General features: G+C 42.7%; 1 protein-coding gene across 6 annotated transcripts in view; it reads right to left on the bottom strand.

The window, feature by feature from the left end:
- Positions 1–24,743, bottom strand: part of LOC139746861 (uncharacterized) — a 526,669-nt gene that overhangs the window by 69,799 nt on the left and 432,127 nt on the right. For all 6 annotated transcript variants that reach the window (XM_071658484.1, XM_071658485.1, XM_071658486.1 and 3 more), the window contains one exon: positions 3,805–3,927. In XM_071658484.1, coding sequence (XP_071514585.1) covers positions 3,805–3,927 — 123 coding nt within the window. The remainder of the gene's footprint in view (positions 1–3,804; positions 3,928–24,743) is intronic.

Below are 24,743 nucleotides of genomic sequence, written 5' to 3'. Positions count from 1 at the left end.
TTCGAGAATCAACCTGCCCCTAATGAACCCACCATACCCTTCTCCTGCATGGAGCGCAACCTTGAAGCTACAGGAACCTGCGATTGTACGTAGACATGAAGGTAGATACAATCAGTGAAGATATGTAACTCACCCATATGCTATGATACGTACCCCACCACTTCAGCACGTCCACATAACCTACATAAATATCATGTCCACATGATCAACCTACATACCACGCCCATATGACCCAAATACTCGCATATCACCACACGTGATAGGCGGATATAACAGGGTCACGTCATCTACCTTCACATCACGTCTGTATTTTCAAACCACGTATTGTTGACGCTGACCAAAGAGAGAATTACGAAAGATTTAGCGGGGCAGAAACTGACAACAGCTGCACGTGTCTGAATTCCTGTGGTGAGGCGTTTGGACTGACGCATGAAACGGGTCTGATTCCTTCTCCTTCCTTGATCTGGTATTTATGTAACAGGTATTCATACCTGCACAGGAGGGTCTTCTGTGAGACTGAACACGATAACAATGTTTGTGGTAGTAGTAAGTAGTAGGAGTGGTAGTAATAGTAGTAGCAGTAGTATCAACAGTAGTAATGATAATAGTCAGTGGTGATTAATGATTTATCAACTATGAGTAAAGGCTGAAGAAGCATGATATGTCTGTGTATGTGTTTCTGTGGGAGGCTCCAGTCACAGACAAAAGCCGGCATTGAGACCAGGCCTTAATCTAAATGTGAAAAGAGTTAATGTGATAAGAAAGTAACAGAAGAGGATTATTCTTTTAAGAATTTCAGAGAAACAGAACTCTTGTCTTGTAAACAAGGCCAAGACATAGTCGTCTGGGAAGCCATAAGGGAGGAGAGAGGTCTAAAGCTTCGCGGTGGAGGGAAAGAAATAGATATCAAAACTGTCTCCCACGGGTTGCCTACGGTCATGCAGTGGTTATATGACGCAGTAACATGCCGAGTATTACGTGGTTTAGTTAATGGTGGGGGTATACAAGCAGCCAACCGTTGGAGGCAAAAACCAAAGTAGTACCTTTAGAAGACGGCAAGTGAACTAACATGGCGAGGTTAGACTACGAGAGCTGACGAGTCCAACTGCGTTAGACTCATCTCTCCAGCCGGCAGATCTGTGACCTCCCTGTATGTGAGTACACTGCTCTGTACGAGGTCGCATAAATGCTATCTATAAACCAATGGTTCTTAAACTTTTTGCCCCGTTCCCCACCCACCTACGAGATGACTTCTGACCCATGCCACCCCCATCTCAGATTCTAATCCACTGCCTAACACTACAGGTCATTACATTCATTTCATATCAGAGTAAAAGTGAAGCACAGAAATCTTCCGTTACAACGTTATTTCTTATGATACATAACAAAGGCAATTGTTGTGTGTGTGCAGTCTTAGCTGGCCACACATACCTGGCGTTCTTCACTGACCCTCCACTTCCCTGACATCACGAGCGAAAAGTCACCTTTGGCGAGGATGATTCACTGTGAGTACAGTCTGATCGAAGAAATCATAAAGGAATCCACATTTCCCTGTTACTGGAAGTAGCGCAGCCTTTAGAAAAATGTCCTGGGTAAAATCAGGAATCTTTCATAAAAACTGGTCTTAATTATGAATACAGAATAAGAATAAAGATACAAACATATACACATACACACATTACACTGACAACAACCCAGGTGGAATAACCCAGGCACAACTGGCCTCGAGGGAATATAACAACTTCTTCGCTAACACAATCGAGAAAAACCAACACATTACGGTGCAGTGGCCAGGAACAGTTTCAATGGAGGCCTGGCCGCCCGCCTGGCCGCCCGCCCGCCTGGCCCACTCGCTACAATGTATCTATCACGGCTTGACCAACCGTGACCTCTGAGCATGGCAGTGCTACCACTGAGCACCACGATACAACTTGAGCACGCTGACATAATCCGTGAGCATGGCTGTGCTACCCTTGAGCACGACGATACGACCACTGAATAGTAGGATATGACTTTTGAGCTACAAGATACAACTTTCTGACACGATGGTACGAAGGATGAACACAACGGTACGACTACAGCACGACACTATAACAGTCTCTGAACGTGACGTTAAGGCCCTCGGGGTGGCCTGAGTTTTGACCTGGCTTTTGAAGGGCAGGTCAAAGGCCACGCCTTCCTGCCTAAGGACCATACCATCGTCAGGCTCAAATAGTTAAGCTCTTTCTACTACTCTCTTCTATCATCTAACTTCCTAAATGGAAACTCTAGTTTACCGAGGCTAGTTTACAGTATCATGTGTATGCTATATATATATATATATATATATATATATATATATATATATATATATATATATATAAAACCTTCGGTCGCAGAGTCATTCCGTTCATACTATGTGATTTTCATGTCTGAGTTAGAAACTCCAAAGCTATTTCCCTGATCCACTATATGTAAGATATTGATTACTGGCAATTTGATTTCTGTCTCGCTAACTGATAGTTCCTGAGTTGGATTTTCTCAGCCCAGAGTAAGAGACACACTCACAACTGCCTCTTAATCTTAGATTCTTTCGCAACAAAGCCACGATTTCACTTTCTTGTCCTTGTCCTGGTTGCTAGCATTCATGGTCAACATGAGAGCAACACAAAATAGCAGTGTAGACCTGATGTTGGCGGTCTCGTAACGTATGCAAGATCTAGTTTCAAGTTCATATTGCAAGTTCAAGATCATTGCCATGAGGGTTACATTATCTGGCGTAGACTGTGTTTTGCTCAGGCGTAGTTCTCGCTATGATACGGTGTTCTTGGATTCCCGTTCTCCTACGCCATTGCCAACAAGTCTTCATTGATTTCTAGTGAACATGTGTTGTACTTAGAATAAACATGTTGCACAAAGATTTTCACTTTGACACCAACCTAACATCGTGCAATGAACGTAACTCTGAAGACCTTATTCTTGTGTGGTCATGGTTTGTTGAATTTCTGAAACAGACACGTGACTTCAATGAAAGGCAGTCGGTAAAGAGTTATCTCGAGTAATCACAACATCTGAAGCAGCTAACACTACCTGGGGGTCAGCAAACAGTGGTGTGTTGGTGTTGCGTGCTGCAGACGAGGCTCAGATTCACACTGTGAAGGCTTGCCTGTTGTGGATTTCATCGTCAGGAGCGATGATGTATAATGCCACAGACACAAGAAATGGCAGCTACGAATGACTATAGAGAATGTCCACCAACGAATATTTGTCAACACTAAGTAATATAAAAATGGGCAGTTATAACAGCTTTGCCAAATGTTTGTCAGCTTCGCTTGCAACACTGCTTGTAGCCGGAAATGCTGTCGGAATGCATCACGCATGACTCGTCTCTGCAACAACAACCTTCACCAAAGCTAGTTTGCACGACATATTCCATGACGTATTTAAACTACATGCTACACTGTCCACTAACTTCCCAAATATAAAGATCACTCCTCACTCACCTTTACCTGTGGTTTACATTCCTCACCCGAAACACATGCATTCTACAGCGCTCCGCACCAGGTCTAAAATCTACTTTGTTCTCTCCAGCAGCCCACAGCTGCATACCCATCCCTCAGTACCTTTCCAGATCACACTGGTCGCCAGCGGTCAATAACCCAGGCAATGGAGACAAGTCAGGCTCTTTACCAGTTCCGAAGTGCAGCCCAATCATAAGCCCTTGGCTATAACATAAAAACCTGACCAATGCACCACTTCGGTACAGATTCCCCCACAGCCTTAACTGTACGAGGCACTGCACCCACATCTCTCATGTGTACTTACCTGGGTCTTCAGCGTAGTAGGACCTGGAGTCGGATTCACCTAAACCTTCGTCGTGGAACTCTGACGTTACGTACTCGTTAGAAGCGTCTTCATAGCCTTCGCCTTCCTCCTCGCTGTCGTAGTCTGGAAGGATACACCAAAGGTGGTGTTGTAAGTAAAGATTACCAAGTCTTCAGTATCTGTCAGTCATCCTATGCTTTATAATTCTTAGAAGAAAGAAACTGCAAAAGCAAAGTTGGTAAGATTTTTCGGTCTTGACTGTAGCTTTAGAACTTCTGAGAAATGGCACCCTAGATTAACATAATGTGTCTAAAGGTTGTGTGGGAGTGTACGATTATGTTCACAACTTTCCTACAGGGGATGGGCGATGACAATACGCGCGCGTGTATATATATATATATATATATACAGAGAAGGGGGCCAGGTGAGGATATTTCCTCAAAGGCCCAGTCCTCTGTTCTTAACGCTACCTCGCTAATGTGGGAAATGGCGAATAGTACGAAAGAAAAAGAAAGAATATATATATATATATATATATATATATATATATATATATATATATATATATATATATGTGGACATTGGAGTGAAGTTGTCAACTGAACTTGACAGTAGAAGGGAGACAACCTTGGCTAACAATCTGTCATGCATACATCTGCCTAGTCACACACAAGGGCAGGCATATTACACAGTTTTGATGATGGCAAGTGTGACTGATTCATGAACGAAAAAAAAGCAGAAAAATTAACTTCGTGATTAACAGAAAAATCACGAGAAGAATTTCCTATTATTTTCTGATTGTTTACACATGACTGTGTTAGTGAGAGTATGGTAAGTGTGTGGACATTCCGCATGCGGCTGAGGGCGGGGCTGCCACGCCGGAAGCACCAGCGGCAGACAATGCTCTATATAACATAATGATAAGCTCGTCATACGTATAACGAAACGAGACCTGTACTGTGCACTTACCTCGTGTAGTATACAACACATAATGGTCAAAACACTCACCTAATTTCGTAGTTTGTTTCATGATGTTTAATCTCACGTGGACAGTTGCCTATAAAGCGGTTAAGTCGTTAAAGGACAATTGCATTAGCGATGGTCTGTATACCACATAAATAGCACGGTTACTGTTGCCTTCACAACGAGTGTTACTGATCACCACATGTATCTCTTCCGTGTTCTATAGATTTGTATTCCAAAGACAAGTAAGCGTGTTCGTGATGCAACACACGCGCACTTGTTCAGCTTCTGTGGCCCACACACACACTACCTGGGACGATCACTGTACTTCCTCCGTCACGCTTCATCGCCTGCCTTTGCTCACAATGCTCGTGTGTTTCACGTGGCAACAATATGAGCTCTGACGACCTGAGGGCAAGTCTCACAAACCTCAGGTATTGCCCAGTGTAGCGGCCAGACGGGTCAGCACTGGGTGACAAGCGGCGGGTGACTACGGAACCGCTGCAGGTGGCGCCCACTAACACTATCCAGTGGAAGCTTGGTAGTGACAGCGCACATGGGCGACGCGTGACTCCCAACCCCAAACAACACAACAACATTCACAGTCTTTCAGACGTCCTTTAGTGAACTCTAAAGAGAATATCCGAGACTGTAGTCTGAGGGCGTGAGGTGGGTGAGTGACTGGCGGTGTGGCTGACGAGGAACTAAGAGATCGGAGCTTTACGAGTCGTGGAGTTTGCAGCGGCAATATCTGGGTTAACCATATGGCGCGCGGTTATCGTTGTTGCCGGCTTGCTCTCGCCACAAATGAGCTTTTCACTCATTTTCGGCTTATTTCGTTCGTAGCTTATTTTGAATTTTTTCTGTATTTCACTTCATTTAACAGAATAACTTACACTTTCACATATATAATAACAGATACTGACGTATATCATGATGCACCACCAGCCCCAGGTAGATAAATACACAAGTTAATGTATTCCACTAACATTGCTTGCCTACGAAGTTTTTCCACATGTCTTCTACAAGTGATACATCAAGAAGTGATCTTTACCTTAGCAACAGTACCGTGAAACGCAAGGCTAACTTAGCACGGTCATTAGAAAGCAGAACTGATAATCATGAGTAATAACACTAATATCACAACACAAACTTAAGAAGAAATCCTGAGGTCGTAATTATTGTTATGATTTTGATCTCCAGATTTATATAATGGCCAGACTCAACAAAAGGTGGATATACAAGCTAACTGTTTACCTTTCATCCAGATGTATGTAACCAATGAGTGATAATACTTGAAATGTGACCAGTGAATAACACTTAAGATTTGAACGGTGAACGATAACACTTCAGATGTGGCCATTTGAAATGTGACCACTGAACGATAACATATGAAAAATGACCAGTGAATGATAACATCTGAAATACGTACTAAGGGCCTATAATTGGCAAGTTAGGACGGTGAACCTTCGAATGTCTGTTCGATTCTATGACTTCGAACGTTAAAAGCGTTGTTCACTTCCCTACTGTTCCTCTTTTTCATATTTGATGTTAATGATAGTAAACAGCACTGCTGCGTACCATTCCCTGCTGATGGAGCCAGAAGTATGGCAATCTTGTCCAATGAGGACACTGAAGACTTGCAAACAGATACAAGCTTCTTCCACAGGACCGCGGCAACTAACATGATTTCCAGTGAGGAAAGACTTCAGTTTTTCCACTACGGAAGAAACGAGTATTTTATGTAACTTACAGAATACACAATGGGAACAGGAGTGAGCAATTATGATTAGGAGGAGGTGCGTTATAAGGTTAGTTAGAAGTGTGTGGAAAGGTTAGTTGTGTTGAGGTCTGTTGACCTGACGATGGAGTGCAGAAGAAAGTTACTGTTCAGTATACAAGCAAGACGTCAGGTTGGATGTTGAGAACCTCATCATTAGTTTTTTCTTGATTGGATGTGTTAACGTCACCATTTACGGATCGCTACCATATTCAAGTGGAAAATATGTGGACATCTTAGACTGCCGGCAGCGGTACAATAACCTGCGTGAAATACTAACACATCTAAAACTATGATCATCAGAAAGAAGACGAAAAAGATGCATCACCATCATATCCCACATGGTAAATCCCCGGTGATCTATATAAATATGTCAAGATAATTCTCTGCTCGAATGACGTATTAGGAAAAATGTGCGAATCTAATTCCCTTAAGAAAACTATGGATATTGCGGCAGATATTCAGGAAAATTACTCATGCATCAGAGGCTTAACTGTCTTAAATCTGCTACTTGGAAATATAAGAAACACCAAGGAACACCTCAGAACCTCCTTAATGAAAGGATTGGACGGCTGTCGTCCATGGTGTACCAGAGCAGCCAGGTTGCGCAACACAATAATGGGAAGTGTAGCATCAAGTAGCCTGGCAGAGATGTGCCTGGCAGACCGACATGCAAAAGGACAGTTCCCGAACCACTGTAAAGTATATACTGTACAGATGGTATACATCACTGGCAGTATGAACATATTCCTTTGTATATGATATATTAGTAGCATGTATCGGAGCGCACATGGAGTCACTACATACAAGTGTTGTATGATGGGTTTATCCTACGTACGTGTGTGTCTCACTTTGATATCCCTGGGCAGCGCACAACACCGGTCTGAAGCTTTCTTAGTATTCTGCTTCATTTACCGTCTAAATCAAACTTTCCTTACCAGTTTTTGGAACGCGGAAAGAACTGAGAAAAAAGCTGAGTTGATGGCCTTAAAACGTTCACCATAAGTTATCAGAAGCATTAGGATACAGAACCCCAGCCTAGGACAGCAGCAGCAGCGGGGGAGACAGGCTGCTGGCACATGACCTTGACTCACTAAAAATGCGTTAAGTCTCTATAGGGCATCACGCGTTGATTCCTCCCGCTTCCCGACCACTGCTGCGGTGGCAATGGTGGTACAGTGCATCACCAGGAGAGGCCGAAGCTGTCATCTTTATGTCAGGAGCGACGTAATGAGGATGTCAGGTAAAACAAAAAATAAATCATACTTTTTTTCTGTCAAGTGTAAAATCGAAAGTGTGTACTGAATGACTCGTGAATTTGAAGTGTTTTTGTTTGTGAGGTTTGCCAAAGAGAATGTTACAAAACCTGAGCTTGTGGGTGAGGCCAGTACCGGCTGGACTCCGACGTGAAACAGGAAGTACCAGTAATTAATCAACTCCCACCCTCCTGCACAGTAGTTCCCACGTGTGATACAGAGAAGACTCATAGTGGTAGCAATAAAATTAGTGAGTGGTATAATGGTATACCATTTGTTGTCGTTAAAGCAGTTGATGAGAGAACATTTTGAAGGAGTTGGGAAAAAGGTCGTACCTCCATTTTCCACAAGGCAAGCAAACCCACCTTGATTTATCACAACACATGATTTGTGTGCCAGCCTCACCGTGTGCCTGAGTGTGCGGAGTGTGACTGGTTGAGGGCGGGGTTGGTATGTAAGGATCCTCACGGAAAACACAGAAAAAACTGTAAACAAGGATAAGCAGTCGTCACCAGTTTGACAGTTGGCCAGTGCAACGACTCAGCAGGAGGTCTGGTGGGTTGTTAACTCGTTTCCAGTAAGTTCCAACGAGACAGAGAAATCCGTCATGATGTGATGGTCTTGTTCTAGAACATTACAGATGCACAACAAAACTGTACTCGTCACAATCGTTGACACAAGAAATCAGATACAGTTTCTTATGCCTAAAACGAATAGACACCTTCAGCTTAGACAGACTAAATGCCAAGATAACTCCACTTAACTATTCTTGCCCCAAGAACCGCACATAAGAAGCAGGACTCAGGCAAGCCTCGGTATTAACTCAAGGATGATCATAGAGGCAAATGAAAGTATTATTCATTATTACTATTATCATTATCATCATTATCATTATTATCAGTATCATTATTATCAGTATCATCATTATTACTATCATTATCATTATTGTCGCCATATAACCGTAAGACACTTATCTCTAATGTACTCCTGTAGCTTCAAGGTTGCGCTACTTCCAGTAGCAGGGAAATGATGGACTCCTTTAGTGAGAGAAGTTCCTCGACGAGACACACTCCATTATTTCAACAGGAGACCCCCCGCCCCCCCCTCCTGTTCCTGACGCAGGATCCCCCCCCCCCAACCTCCTGTTCCTGACGCAGGATCCCCCCCCCCCCCCCTCCCTCTCCTGTTCCTGACGCAGGAGATTTCGTTACAGACTCGGGTCGCTGACTTCAGCAAGCTGGATCTAGACAGTTGTATACCGTGAGGGAGGTCGGCAGGACGGGAAGGTTGTTATCAGAGTGGAGAAGGAAATGAAGCATCATGAAGCCATCAACAAGGCTGAGTGATGCAGTCAGATGTGCCTATGTTAACGCAGCCAGGTGTAGCTATGTTACTGTAGCCAGATGTACTTATATTAATGCTGCCAGGTACATGTAGCTGTGTTAATCTTGAGTTCACATATCAAGTGTGAGAATCACTTTCCTTTTTTCAAAATTCCTCAGTTGATATTGTAATACGCCACCTACAACCATTTTTGGAATTATTGAACTTATTTATGTACGGCAAACATAATTTGTATGTTAAATTCAAGTGCTCATTTCCATAAGTCTTTCATCATAATGATCTCATTAATAAAATGATAAAAATAATAACAATATAGATAACTTTACGTCATAATTTACTAATTGTTGTGAGTGGATCAGGAGCAGGCAACAACAGCTACAACAGCTGTTATCAATCACATAAACAGAGGCACGTGTCTGGGGAAGACCCGCCTTCTCCTGTGTTACCTCGTACGTCGGGAGTGGCAACACAGCGACTCATCTGCTGCTGACCAAGTCTGACTTAACGTTTGTGTTCATGAAGTGCAACACTTGGAACACCCAGGATGTGCACAACACACACCCAGGATGTTCACAACACACGACCAGGATGTGCACAACACAACCAGGATGTCAGGAAGAAACTCGCACATATAGAGACCCACAAGAGGCGAAAAAACCTGCTACTAAGTTAGTTCCTCACTGTACACAGATGTTGTTCCAGAGCCTGGCCAGGAAGCCAGAAAATTTCAAAATTCTAGTTCAATATAAAACACATACACACACACACACACACACACAAGACAGTGACTTTCCTAATGTGGTGTCAACCATGGCATTAAACTTTCCCAAGTGCTTGTCATTATGTTCCTCAGCGTCAGTAATCATGTGACCCAGATGGGTCAACCTCTCCACTAAAGTGAGCTAACGAACAGCCGTCATGTACAGAATTTAGATTTAGATTTCGTCGGAGGAGGAGGAGTTACCTTACCTATAACTTTGGTTACAACTTAGAGCTTGCGCTCAACCTGAAACACACGTGACACCAGTCCAGATCCGTTGTTGTACAGTACAGCGTCTTCGGACAAAGTAAGCAGCACACAATAATGTTACGTATTGCCATGAAGACTCCAACTTTATTCCGGCCAAGAACAACTTTTGAATCGGTTTACAAGATACACTAACTCCCACACCTCTAAACGCAATAAAACTTTTCTTAGTGATGCTTAAACTGATTCTGTATATTTACAAAACAGGCAGACTGAGGCTCTTCTTGTGTTATCATAGTAGAAGTTGATCATTAGTTTGAAGACTAAAATACACGTCAGTGTTGTGGCTCTTCAGTGGATAGACTTTGGCAGGTAAAATACATTTATCAAAAAGAGATTCAATTATCCTGATCATCTTATGGATCACATCATAATAACACGAAATCACATTTCACGTCTGTACGACCATCTTAACACTCACGTTTCTAGCCACCTAACTCGTTAAGTAATCATCGTGAATCATGCTGTTTTTCCAACAATCTTATTACCTTTAATATGATCCAATCTTATAATTTCATTAATAAGGTTTTCACTGATGTAAGCGCCTCAAAATGGTGACTGAATGTTTCAGTTTTGATCTTCAACAACTCGAGACACAATTCACTGTGAGGTGGTCGACGTTGTAAACACTGGGGTCCGTCTGTCCTGTGAATCTCAGGAGATGTGAGACCTAACTGTCTCTCAGAGTCAGCGGGATTTACCAAGTGTTTGGCTGAGGTATAGTCCAGGGTCTGCCCACACTTGCTCCAGTCTTGTTGCCTCACCACACTGCTGGGGTCAGCAAGTAACCTTACGTCTAAAAGCACACACACACACACACACACACACACACACACGCATAAATATATACATATATATATATATATATATATATATATATATATATATATATATATATATATATATATATGTGTGTGTGTGTGTGTGTGTGTGTGTGTGTGTGTGTGTGTGTGTATTGTCAAAGTCCGCCTGGTCGAGGTTACACCGCTAGTAAGGGGTCACTTTCAAGAGGTTGTGTCATCGGGAGTACAAGCTCATCACGGAACTTCGTATTTCAAACAAGTCCACATTTCCCTGCTACAGGAAGTAGTACAGTGCCCTTAGAAAGAGGTCCTATGTAACACTGAGAGCCTTTCTTAGACAGAAGTCTTGGGGCAATGATAAATAAATGAAAAAAAAATACATAAAAATATCATGCAACCTCAGGATCTCGCACCAGGGTCTCCTGCAGCTCCAACACCGTCATGACCACAGTAGCTGCGGTAAGACGTTTGGTAGAGACTAATCTCTCTCGTTAACTGACTATGACACACCCTTTTTTTTTTTTTCCAAAAGAAGGAACAGAGGGGGCCAGGTGAGGATATTTCAAAAAAGGCCCAGTCCTCTGTTCTTAACGCTATCTCGCTGACGCGGGAAATGGCGAATAGTTTAAAAGAAAAAAGAAATATATATATATATATATATATATATATATATATATATATATATATATATATATATATATATATCATCCCTGGGGATAGGGGAGAAAGAATACTTCCCACGTATTCCCTGCGTGTCGTAGAAGGCGACTAAAAGGGGAGGGAGCGTGGGGCTGGGAATCCTCCCCTCTCGATCTTAATTTTCCAAAAGAGGAACAGAGAAGGGGGCCAAGACAGGATACTCCCTCAGAGGCTCAGTCCTCTGTTCTTAACGCTACCTCGCTAATGCTGGAAATGGCGACTAAAGGGGCTGCATCGGGGGCTGAGCCCCCCTTCTTGTATTTCAAGTTCTAAAAGAAAGAACAGAAGCAACCAGGCAGGAAATGCTCATCCTCTTCGAAGGCTCAGGCTGGAATGTCTGAATGTGTGTGGATGTAACCAAGATGAGAAAAGAGGATAGATAAGTAGTATGTTTGAGGAATGAATCCTGGATGTTCTGGCTCCGAGTGAAACAAAGTTCAAGGATAAAAGGGAAGAATGGTCTGGAAATGTTTGAGAGTAAATTCATGGATTGGTGAGAGGACAAGAGTTAAGGAAGGAGTAGCACTACTGGAGCAGGAGTTGTGGGAGTGTGTTAGCTTGAGGAAATAAATTCTAGATTGATATGGGAAAAACTGAAAGTGGATGGCGAGAGATGGGTAATCATTAGTGCTTTTCCACCTGGTCATGGGAAGAGAGATCATGAGAGGCAAATGTTTTTGTAGTTCCTGAAAAAATGTGTCAGCAGTTTTGTTGCAAGAGGCTGGTTTTAGTAATGGGTGATTTAAATGCACAGGTAAGTAATGTGGCTGTGGAGGGCATAATTTGGATGCATTAGGCATTCAATGTTATGAATGAAGTGGTGAACAACGTGTGGAGTTGTGCCGAAAAAGCACTAGTCATTGGGAATACCTGGTTTACAAAGAGAGATATAAACAAGTATACATATGTGACGAGAGGAGATGGTCAGCGGGCATTATTGGATTACATATCAAGTGACAGACGTGTACAAAAATGACGTGGATGTAAATGTACTGAGAGGGGCACTGGTGGGTTGTTTGATCGCTATCATGTGGAGGCGAGGGTGAAGATTTGTTAAGATTTTCGAAAAAGAGGAAACAATATAGGGGAGATGAGAGTGGTGAGAGTAAGTGAGCTTGGAAAAGAGACATGTGAAGGAAAACAGGAGAGACTGAGTGTAAACTGGCAAACGGTTATAGTGAATGAAGCAAGGGGAGTGGGTGAGGAATGCGAGGTATTCAGGGGAGCAGTGGGGGCATGTGCAAGAGATGCATGTGTCTGGCGAAATTGGGAGGTGGGCAGATTGGAGAAGGTAGTGAGTGATGGGATGAAGAATTACAGTCGCTAGTGCAAGAGAAAAGAGAGGAGTTTAGGCGGTATTTACAGGGAAGGAGTGAACCAGGTCATGTGAAGCGTCCGGGGTAAATCATGGAAATATCTGTGGGGCCTGGTTGTGGATGGGGAGCTGTGGTTTCAGTGCATTGCACATGACAGCTAGAGAATAGATGTGAGCGGATGTGGCCTTTCTTCGTTTGTTCCTGGTGCTACCTCGCTAACGCGGGAAACGACAATCGAGTTTGGAAAAACAAGATGTGTGTGTGTGTGTGTGTGTGTGTGTGTGTGTGTGTGTGTGTGTGTGTGTGTGTGAACATCGTTTATGACAACATCATCACCTATAGCGACATGCTGCCTCCCAGGATACTACAGAAACGTTCTAAGTGTTTACCGTAACACAGAATAAATTAGTCATCAAATGCCATTGCATTTACTATAATGTCTGTCATAAGTGAACCATCCAAAAGTCAGTGAGAAATCAGCCAACGACACTTTTACTCAAAAGTCTCCTTATCATGGCATTAAATGACCTCGGCTTATGGATCACGTTCACTGAAACTGTTTTTGATCACGTGTTTTCCAAATAACCCGAAAGCGACATCTACGAGGCAAGCACCCCATTCCATGACGCTAATATCACGCCGGAGCAATTTTCACCTTCACAAGTTCGACAAGATGGCAACAATGCACTTACCCAATACGCTGAGTTGGAAACACCTCCACACAAATTATTACACTAATTCAAGTCACTCTAAAATAAAACCACGGAGCGAAGCACAGTCCTATGTTCTTGCTCTCATAGTCACAGACACAATGGTCGGGTGTGGTTGTAGCTGCAGCGAACACTGTAACATAACGAACAAAGGCATGTACACCACCAGTGAGGTGAGGGGGTGGGTGGTTCCTTTGCTCCGTCTCACGGTGTCCACATTACCCGTTTACCTTCTGTTTCGCGTCCTTGACCATTTGAACTATAACAAACCATTGGTAATTCCCCCGTCGATTATTTCACTATGACCATTTCTTCTCTCCCTTCAGACATACTTGCGATGAGAGATGACAATATACGAAAAAAAACATAGCATCTGGAAGTGGGAGTTGGCGGAGGGTTTATGCTGGGACGCACTTCCTGTGCACCTCGGGCTGGCCCATGACTGAACAGTAAAGTCATACTAACGTCTTGCTTCATGGACGCCTTTTGTTTGCCTGGTCGTTCACGGACGGTCGATACGAGAATATCAGTTCTATTTTTTATATCATAACGACCAAGAATTTGTTATACATAAAAGTGATATACGTTTCTTGTACTAACATCAATTATTCTTAAATTGAAAACTTTATGAGAGAGAAATCGTGTTATTAAGGCAGAGTTGGAACATAATATTCCTCCTAAATGGCAAAACTCTCCCATCCCAGCCATTTCGAGGCGAGATTTCTTCTTTAAAAACATACTCAATAGAAGCCAAAATAGAATATTCTCCAACTCCACCAAAAAGATCTTATATCGCAAACAAAATGAGCGACTACTGAACCTGGGCATAAGGGACAGTTTGGCTACCTGACTGGAGGAACGTTAACTAGTTGGTTCCGGTCACGTTATAACCGACAGAGGGATGATGGGACAACAAGGACTGTGAGGAGACACTCACCCTCGTCCCGTGGACGTCACTGTGGATGGTAAGTGTAACTGTTGGTGACGAGTGTGTGTGCATGTGTCATGCAGGGGAGGGATCAGCGCAAGTGGTCAAGGAGTAGATGGTAGATGCAGTTGTCTTGCAGTTCATATACGTGAAACTGTCAAGAAAGTGACAATGTCATAAAGTGGATAGTATAACTGTGATGGAGATAACGAGGTTCGCTATGTGGAAGCAGTCAAGATGTGATGGTAAACAAGTAAATGCTTGCGGCCACCATGACCTGAATGTCTGAAGTCTCAGCCAGGAGACAGTTAGTGGCATGTAGATGTGACTCCTGCCACAGTCATGGGAGCACTTAAGAAAGCCAGATATTACAGGATATGAGTGTCCATGACGAGGTATATTGCTGAAGGACGAGATTATCTGCTGGAGGACGGCAATAACATACATACGTGTAGCTAGTATGAAGTAAATGCTATGTAGAGTTAGATGTCACGAGGCATTAGGTATGTGATGTTATCAATTAGTCTGAATGTGGAGCTGGCTCTTCCACTAAGTGGACTGCATTTGGAACTGAAACATGAGATGAAGGATATGTGGTTTCCATTATGAAAGTGTCAGGTGCAGCTCACTAATGAAATTTGTACCATAGCCATTATGTATTGTAAATACCAAGATCTTTATCATTGTATATAGGGTTATATATCACGAGACAGATAACATGGACAGATAATCTCAAAGTTCAAGGCACTGGACATTAACAATCATCTGGTACAATGAATGTGTAGCTGCCTCACCTACGGTAGGGAGCAAGTTATGAAAAAATATAAATAACGAAACACAAAAGTCATAGACTGGTCAACAAGCAGTAGAAACTGTTAGATTTCAGTACAAGGAAACATTCATCTTTTACAGGATAATTCTTCATCCTCTGGATTATAGTATCAATCAATGGTCCGACTTTTAAACGGACGTGACATCATGTAGGCGGGCTATCCCAGTGTAGCTCCCGCATAAGGTCGAATCCTGTATTTGGCAATCAGCCCACAGTTAACCCAGGTGTTCATCCTTCCTTCAGAGCTTGTCGATAAATGGGTACCTGGCTTAGGCTAGGGTGTGTGTGTGTAAGCATCTATACGTGAGAATAAAGAGATAATACAAATATGTAAGGTTAAGGGATGAGACACACCATGGAAACTCTCTCCCCTTAACATCAAAATAGTGTGTGTGTGTGTATATATATATATATATATATATATATATATATATATATATATATATATATATATATATATATGAATACATGGCATGTAAATTCATAGTTAAAAGTAGGGAAACACGAGTGTAAAACTTTCTTCCCTTAAATACACAAATAGTAGTCACAAGCAACAGTCTCGTACCATCACCTCATAATGACTAGTAACCTGCGTCCCTGAACTGCAGTTCAGGAGGTGGTACAGACCACCACATAAACAACCTCAACCCAAACATTCCGATTAGCAATGACCTCTGTTGACTTCCACATCTGTATTTCTATAATGACTGACAAACATTCTCTGTTGTATTCCCTCTGTATAGCAATGTTTGTATTTTCTCTGCATGTATTTAATTTCTGACTTTAGTTCATTTATTAAACCGTTACACTCGCACACACCTTCATGACAGTACACATACCTAGCAAAGGTCAGTTGGCGACCAGCCTCAGTACTGGGATGTTCTTAAAACGTAAACACCACATGATGGGAAACATCTGGACTTACACTGAATGTTTACATATCATTATCATCTTGGTCCATTTTCATAACATAATTATTGAATTATAGAACAGCTAAATTATCATTACTCCACTTTTAATCTATTTGGGTGGATTGTTCAAGTGTTCAGTTTTTATATGTCGGTTTACTTTAATTACAAATGACACATTCTGTCACCAGGTTAACATTTACACGCAGTATAATCATTGTGTCTTATCGTAGATATCATCAAGAACAGACAACCTACACCAGCTCGCCTCGCTCACTCCAAGTCTTCTACCCGACCTCTCAGGCCGGATGTCACCTACAGTATTCAGTATTCAGACCGTAACGCTCTCCTGTGTGAGACGAGCTCACCCTACCTGTACCCAGCTCAAAACCCTGAGCACTTGACCCCCACCACCACCACCAACAACAACAACAACAACAAGATGTTTGTTGAACGGGAAGACAATTGTTGTGAAACAGACTGAGTCTGATGGTCTGTTTTCACTTTCAAGTTCTCCATTATGTGTATGCACACTGTACTGGAGAAATGATCTTTTCATGTTAATTTTAACCAGTAATTAGGATAGTTTGTGTCACTAATAGTAATGATACAGAAATAATGAAGTTTTATGATTTTTGCCAGATGTATTGCGAAAACATACACTTTCCGTTTTCTATGACTTGCCACAGATGTTTCTTATCCGCGTTAAAGTTTCAGAGAAAACGTAAGACTTACAGGAGTAACTTAGGTTAATGAATTTCTGCTTACCTGAGCTTATATCTAGGCTAGTTCTAATATTTCATCGAGCACAGAGCGATAAGTACATGTGGAGAAGTCTGTATAAAACAAAATGTTGTAACGATACAACAAGAACACACGTTATATGTGCTGAAACAGGCGATCAAAAAAACCGTTCACGCGGGGTTTCAAGATGACAGAAACTTGGTAAATAAATAAGAAATGAGAAGCTAAACAATGGTTACAGTCATCATCATGTCGCTACACATAGCAAAAACATATATGTTATAATTCTCAATACAGATCTGCACAAAGTACAACATCCGACTCTCTCTCTCTCTCTCTCTCTCTCTCTCTCTCTCTCTCTCTCTCTCTCTCTCTCTCTCTCTCTCTCTCTCACGATTCATTACAAGATAAAAAGTTGTATCTACTTCATTGCTCTAGCATAGTTATTTCTTACTAATAGGTTTGATTTTAAGAATTTACGTTGAAACGCAAGTCTTAGTTTCCCACAACACAGCTGTCACAGTCATGTATGTATACCACAAGACAGCACAGTACTGATACTGCTTACCCTCACCTCCCGCGTGTGACAGCCACTACATCCTCATAACTCACACTACACATGAATCTGTCAGGCAGTATTAGCACCACTGAGGAAATCTCACGATATGGTAATAAACTTGCGACATATGAAACAAACTTGCGGCATATGAAAAAATGATCTTGAGCGCAATCAAGCATGGTACGCGTTGCAATCCGGCTTTTGATCCGATTGTAAGATTCTCCTTAACACACAATAGACACAAGGTTACGTTAGACAGTGATGATGATAGGTATCAGGCTAGGCCAGGTGACGCGATAATACTGAGTGTCCTCCGTTATGTTCTAAAGGAACGAGTATCAGTGCAAGGCTTTGAGAGGTGTGTCTTGGAGAGTTCTTGGAAGTGTGGTGATCAAGGTAAGAGTGAAGGGAAGACAAGAATAAAGAGTGAAATGTCTTGAGCGTCAACAAACTTCCTCCAGTGACACTCAGACATGGCCAGCGTCCAAGTAGCAGGTGATAAAGTCATGAATATCTTTCCAGATTTTGGCCAGAGAGGCAGACTTCGGGAAGGGTGTGTTAGAGGGCTCTTTGGGGTGCGGTGAGGAGGAACCTCAAAAATAGAAGAAATGAGGAAAGGTAATAGATTCTGGGACTTAAACCTGTGATCTACTAATAGCAAATAAGGATATATCTTAGGTACGTTCAGATAAGCTAAATAGAGGAGTATACCTTCAGGATAGAGTCTAAAGGTAAGAGACTGACAGAATCTAATACCATAAATATCTAGGAGTTGGATTTGATCAGCCTGACTCTGCTGACTTGCGGGAGAATGATGCTACGTTTTTCATTAGACCTTGACAACAACAGACACATCAACAACTCTGAAAATGACGTAAGCTTGGATGGCGCTGACCTCGGGTTGTGTGGCAAGGAGAAAAATGTATACTTTACTGTACAAACACTGGGTTACTGACCCCTACAGAGAGAGAGAGAGAGAGAGAGAGAGAGAGAGAGAGAGAGAGAGAGAGAGAGAGAGAGAGAGAGAGAGAGAGATTTATAGTACCTGTAGATTCTTAAGGTGCAAAACAATTCACTTATCAATCAGTTTCGTACTGACTTAGAATAACGACTAAGAATATGTCATTTAGATCCATCACGAGATAATAAGCAAACAATTATATTGATGCAAAATAGAAACCTTTAACCAGACACCAGAACATACCACTTAGACTTGCCTCGCACAAGTGGCCACAAAACCCATCAATACGAGTCAGAGGCGACCTGCTGCACCACTAAGAACACTCGGTATACCACACACAACCACTGGGCAACGGCGGCCACAACCACAACCTGACGTAGGCGGTCCCGACGTGGACATTAGCCAGTAGTCAGCGGGCAGTAACGGAGCAGAACTGTGCTCACATCTGCTGCTGACGGAGACCTCAAGTTCATTATCGGAGTTATGTTCCTTGCTCAGGCGTTCCTACTAAGCAAGATCAGACTGCATATATATATATATATATATATATATATATATATATATATATATATATATATATATAGATAGATAGATAGATAGATAGATAGATAGATAGATAGATAGATAAATAGATAGATAGATAGGTAGATATAGATAGATAGATAGATAGATAGATAGAGAGAGAGAGAGAGAGAGAGAGAGAGAGAGAGAGAGAGAGAGAGAGAGAGAGAGAGAGAGAGAGAGAGTCTATGAATAAAATCTTATGTCTTCATTTTCATCGTGCAGTTGTCTTTATTGACTTTAAAACATTTCTCAATCCTCGTCTCAAGACAGACGTTTGATCGACACACAATGGACCACCTTAGCTGAGCACGAGGATCTTTCTCCCTTCAGGATCTCTTTCAGTTTCTTTAACGTTCTTTTGAATTTCTCACCCTCAAAAACCTTACGAAAAACTGTAATTTTCTACAATTCCTAAAACTTGTCCCTTCCATCAGAACTCGCATGAATCCTTTAACAAACCTTTCCTATTTTCTCAGGCTCCTAAAACCAGTTCCTCTGGTCAACACCAAGTAAAGGTATTCCAAGCTCGACCGCCAGCAACCATCAATACATCTAAAGCAATCCAGTAACCAGGCTGCACTACATCCTATATCTCCTGGACAGTTTGTTTCCCTTTATAATTCATTAACAGCAGGATCTTATCCTGTTATCAGAACCTTAGTAATGTTGAATTCCTCCAGGATTCAATAGTTAAACTACAGTTAACAGTACTGAGCCTTCAGTCACTAAATGCAGCGTCCTGCTTTCTAATGCATCCAGACGAAGACCTAGTATGCTGTCGCATTCTTGCACAGCCTCATCACTGCTTACATAGTTCCCAGTCTCCTAACAATGCTGCATCATTACTAGAAAACCACATCCCATCAATCTTTCCTGAGGCTATACACTTCAATATTCTATATTATTCTAAATCCTTCTATAGCCTGACTTCATCCCCACAAACATAAAAACTAGGCTTTTCACCGTGCAAATTCTGAGGCAGACTCAATATACCATTTGTGGTCAGTCATAGTATCATGAGGCACAGCATAAGTATACTAGTGGAAGAAAGTCATGTTCACTTTCAGAGTTTGTAATATACTAAGTCTGGTATACTTGACTATCACATCATTATGTTAGTGATTCATATGTTCAGGTTTGTTGAGGAAGGAAGAACGAGAACACATCACTGGCATCACATGAGAGGATGTATTCATTCGAGCTACGTCAGCGGGGGTATACCAGACACGATGATCCGTTAGAGAACATTCCATGTGGACACTGGCGACGGAACTCTCTCACAGCAGGTGCATGATACACAGGCTGCTGCACTTAATATTACAGTTACTTTCAAAGTAACTTATGTAATCTCTGTTGGATTACCTGAGATTGGATCATGTCAAAAATCTATTCATTTTGGAAAACTGTCGTTCAATATCAAAATCTTTGCAACCTTTGCTTGTCAAAAAACTAATAACTCCATCAAAGATCATTCGAGGATGAATAATGTCGTCAGATCTAGATAACTAACTTTTTATACAGTCGGTGACGTCGCCACACTGACGGGCACACCACGCTGGTGATTGCACTAACGTGAGAACTGGCATGTTTTCACAGCCTGTGTAGATCACTCACACCACATCACCATGGCTGTATGTTTCGCCTAAACACAATCAATATTGTACAGACAATAATATATGAACTTCACTAGTAAAAAGTTTATACATGTTATTAGAGGGTTACATACATAAATCTCTCCGAAAAACGATACAATCTATGATATACAGTACGTACATAAAGATGACACGAAACTAATGTATATGATACAATCAAATGATGACTGGCGGTTGCAGAATGTGTCTAGATATTGGTCAAGTCAACACAAGTTAACTCTTTCGTCTTCCCTATTCACCAAATGCCCAGACCACCAAAAAAATAGTTCTCCGCCGACCAGGTAATTTGGTAAGAATGTTGAACCTGGTCCAGCGACTCTGAAGACGCCCACGGCAAAGCGGCGACAACAGACTGACAGGTTCTTAAACCTTCTTGAGTCATTCCGTAACCAGAGGCTATGACATCAGTCCATGAACAGCAGCAGTAAAGACAGGCTTGTCATAGAACTGCCTCAGACTTCGTCTGTATCGGCTCAAGCGAGTGTTAGTTCAGAAAACTGGGGTCATTACCTGGATGTTCGAACGAGGAGAAATATCTCAGTACTCTCACCTGAACCACAGTCAAGTCGACCACTAGGGGAACATCACACTAATAATGTGACGTAGTCATAAAGCGGATGTTTATTCTGATCGACACATTACACGCCAAGAAAGAGCAGATGGTCGCTTATAAGCATCTTATCATGGATCAGTTCTATTCATGAACCAGAGGACACACAATGAGCAAACACTTTTTCACACAAATGACCAGAGTTTTCCAGGAAACAGATTAAGTACAAATATAATTTTTCGGATGAGGTGAAGAAGCTAGGCAGTGTAGAGTATCGTGGTCAACTATAAGAGGAGCACAGCACACGGCTGACTTGAGCAACAGATGACAGAAGCAGCGCCATATGTTGCCAGTGCGGTGAGGAGGTAACGGACCTGTGCAACATTAAGGCAGGACAACGCTCTCTGAGCTACCACCAGGCACTCTGCTGCACCCACCACTATGTCAATCTTCGTTTTTATCGTCGGTGGGTCGAGCGAGAGGTGTCAGTGTACTCTCCCAGGAACTTAACATTCTAATCATTTTGTATTCACGATACACGTGTTAGGCACTGAGGAGGACGATCGCTCGATATCCCACGAATTGTTACTTCTTTTCATACAGGAATTTTGCCACAAGTATTCCCTATACAGCAGTGTTCCTTCAGTACTATGTCAGCTTCTCTGTCATCTGAACGTGTTTACCGATGACAGAAGAATAAAACGATAAAATATAACATCAAAAAGGATAGACAAGTATACATGGGTAAGGTTTTACATTTCCTGATCTTATACTGAATCAGAATTATATCCTCACCATCATCTGTAGCGCCATAAAGATGATATAAATATACAGCCTAAGGAAGAAATAATCCTCTAAACATCGCAAAAGGCATCTGGTACATCAACTGATTCACCTCCTGTCTTACCCATCGTGTGGGAGACCCTCTCTAGGGTCGTCACATTTACTCATCTTAAGTCTCCATCATTACCCAGGGATTTATTGCTCACTTACCGCCGCACTTACCAGAATGACAGTGATGTGGTCATCCACGTGCACCCGACGAGGAGGGTGTGCTAGTGTTCACCTGGCTGGGGTGTGTGCTAGTGTTCACCTGGCTGGGGTGTGTGCTAGTGTTCACCTGGCTGGGGTGTGTGCTAGTGTTCACCTGGCTGGGGTGTGTGCTAGTGTTCACCTGGCTGGGGTGTGTGCTAGTGTTCACCTGGCTGGGGTGTGTGCTCGTGTTCTCCTGGTTGAGGTGTGTGCTAGTGTTCTGGCTGGGGTGTGTGCTGGTGTTCTGGCTGGGGTGTGTGCTGGTGTTCTGACTGAAGATACACTGTCCAAGAAAGACTCGGTTTCTGTGTGTTGGACACCAACCAACTGTGGTGATCTGCGTCCCTCGTTGTACAATGACTTACTCTCATCAACGATATATTTCCATTAACAATTTCTCAAGTATTACAAGAGAAGATGACGGAGATGGATGTAATTTGTCAGGGAGATGACGGAAATAGACGTAATCTCTCAGGGAGATGACGGAAATAGACGTAATATCTCAGGGACATGACGGAAATAGACGTAATCTCTCAGGGACATGACGGAAATAGACGTAGTTTCTCAGGGACATGACGGAAATAGACGTAATCTCTCAGGGACATGACGGAAATAGACGTAATCTCTCAGGGAGAAGTACAAGTCACGGGCAGTAGGAAGTGCGGGAGACAGATTTTCTTGGTGGGGTCAGTTAACCCAGTGGGGTTTTTACCAACACATCTCCACTGCTTCCATCGCAGTGGAGTATATCCTAGCTAGTATACTCTATTGCTTCGGCAGCAACACAGATCATATGCGACGTGGTATTCAGTGAAGGAAGCATTTATGAATAACAAGAAATAATCCAAAACGATTTTTCTACAAATATTGAGTCCTGAGTGATTTAGCGCCATATTGGGTGGATCCTGCAACGTTCAGAATGTCCACCATGTTCCCCGGCAGTGTGAGAGTGAGCCAGTGATGTGGAAACTCCCTGAATTAATGGCGATCTCGGCACGACGCTCGTCTTGCCAGTTTGGAGGGGTTGCCGACCCAAGTAGAGTCCATCCCTTCCGGCAATGTTCTGCCACGAAGTTCCGTGTTCTCCCACACTGAGGCAGGAGGGCACGACCACGGAAGCTAATGAGAAAGAAGAAAAAGAAAAAAAAGGAAGATATGTAGAATGAGACACTACTTATGGGAAATGTTCTTTTCTAAAGAAAGTACAAAAAAGAACGAATTTAGAAAACTTTCAGTCAAATTTACGAATTTCAGATTTCCTGTTTTAGATCTTTAGTAATTTGCTAATGTTCCATCCTGGAGCAGTAGGTGAATATTACTTCAAATTGTTAACACCTGAACAAATTTCAAGTTACGACCAGTGTCAATATTTATGTCATATTTGACAGACATGCATCCTGGACACGGAGGAAACCTTTTTCTTTGTGATCCATTCTCGTGCTGCGTGTCACGTCATTGCACCAGTCCTCCGCCTCACAGCTCTGTAGCCCACATCTCTGTCACGACTGACGGTAATAACCCGTCCTTCACCCCCACACAAACTCCTTTATCAAAGCCCTGAACTTACAGCTTCAACATGGCGTCTCCCGCCATCCAACCACGGTGTACTCTGTGTTATGGTAAGTACGGTGGTGTAGGTAACCTCTGGCTCCACCCCCCCCCCCCCCCCTGCTGCGCTCTACCACACACACACACACATACACACGCGCGCGCGCTAAACCGTCTCTACAAACAACTATGATTCATGTCACCCATATGGTGTCAGCCTGGGGGGGGGGGGGTGACCATGACGCCTAACGTTAGCCACATTTGCATAAACCCTATTCGCTTCTGTTTACCTTAGGATGTACTTCGGGGTAAACATCTGATCTCAGTCGACGTGTTTCTTGGACCTACTTTCTGACCACTTCTCACTGTTACCGACATTTATTCTGTTTATACCAAAATCTAGAATGAAGTAGCAGCCGTTACCAGTCCACATGGTCGCCCAGATAACATACGGAAAGGAACTGTTGTACTGCCTGGTCGTGATGAGCTACTTGCCCGCCCATATGATAAGCTACTGCCCGTGTCCACCATCACCAGTACTACCCGTGTCCACCATCACCAGTACTGCCCGTGTCCACCATCACCAGTACTGCCCGTGTCCACCATCACCAGTACTACCCGTGTCCACCATCACCAGTACTACCGGCAGCGAATGACATCATGACTCGGGTAAAGATAACGAACCCTTACCAAGTGAGAACACATAGTACAGCAAGACTACAGTGACGTGTAGTAACAGGTCCCTTCCATAGTAAAAGTCAAG

This window comes from Panulirus ornatus, chromosome 66 (genome assembly GCF_036320965.1).
Source record: "Panulirus ornatus isolate Po-2019 chromosome 66, ASM3632096v1, whole genome shotgun sequence".
In the NCBI taxonomy this organism is placed as follows: Eukaryota; Metazoa; Arthropoda; class Malacostraca; order Decapoda; family Palinuridae; genus Panulirus; species Panulirus ornatus.
This window is presented reverse-complemented; position numbering and strand designations above follow the sequence as displayed.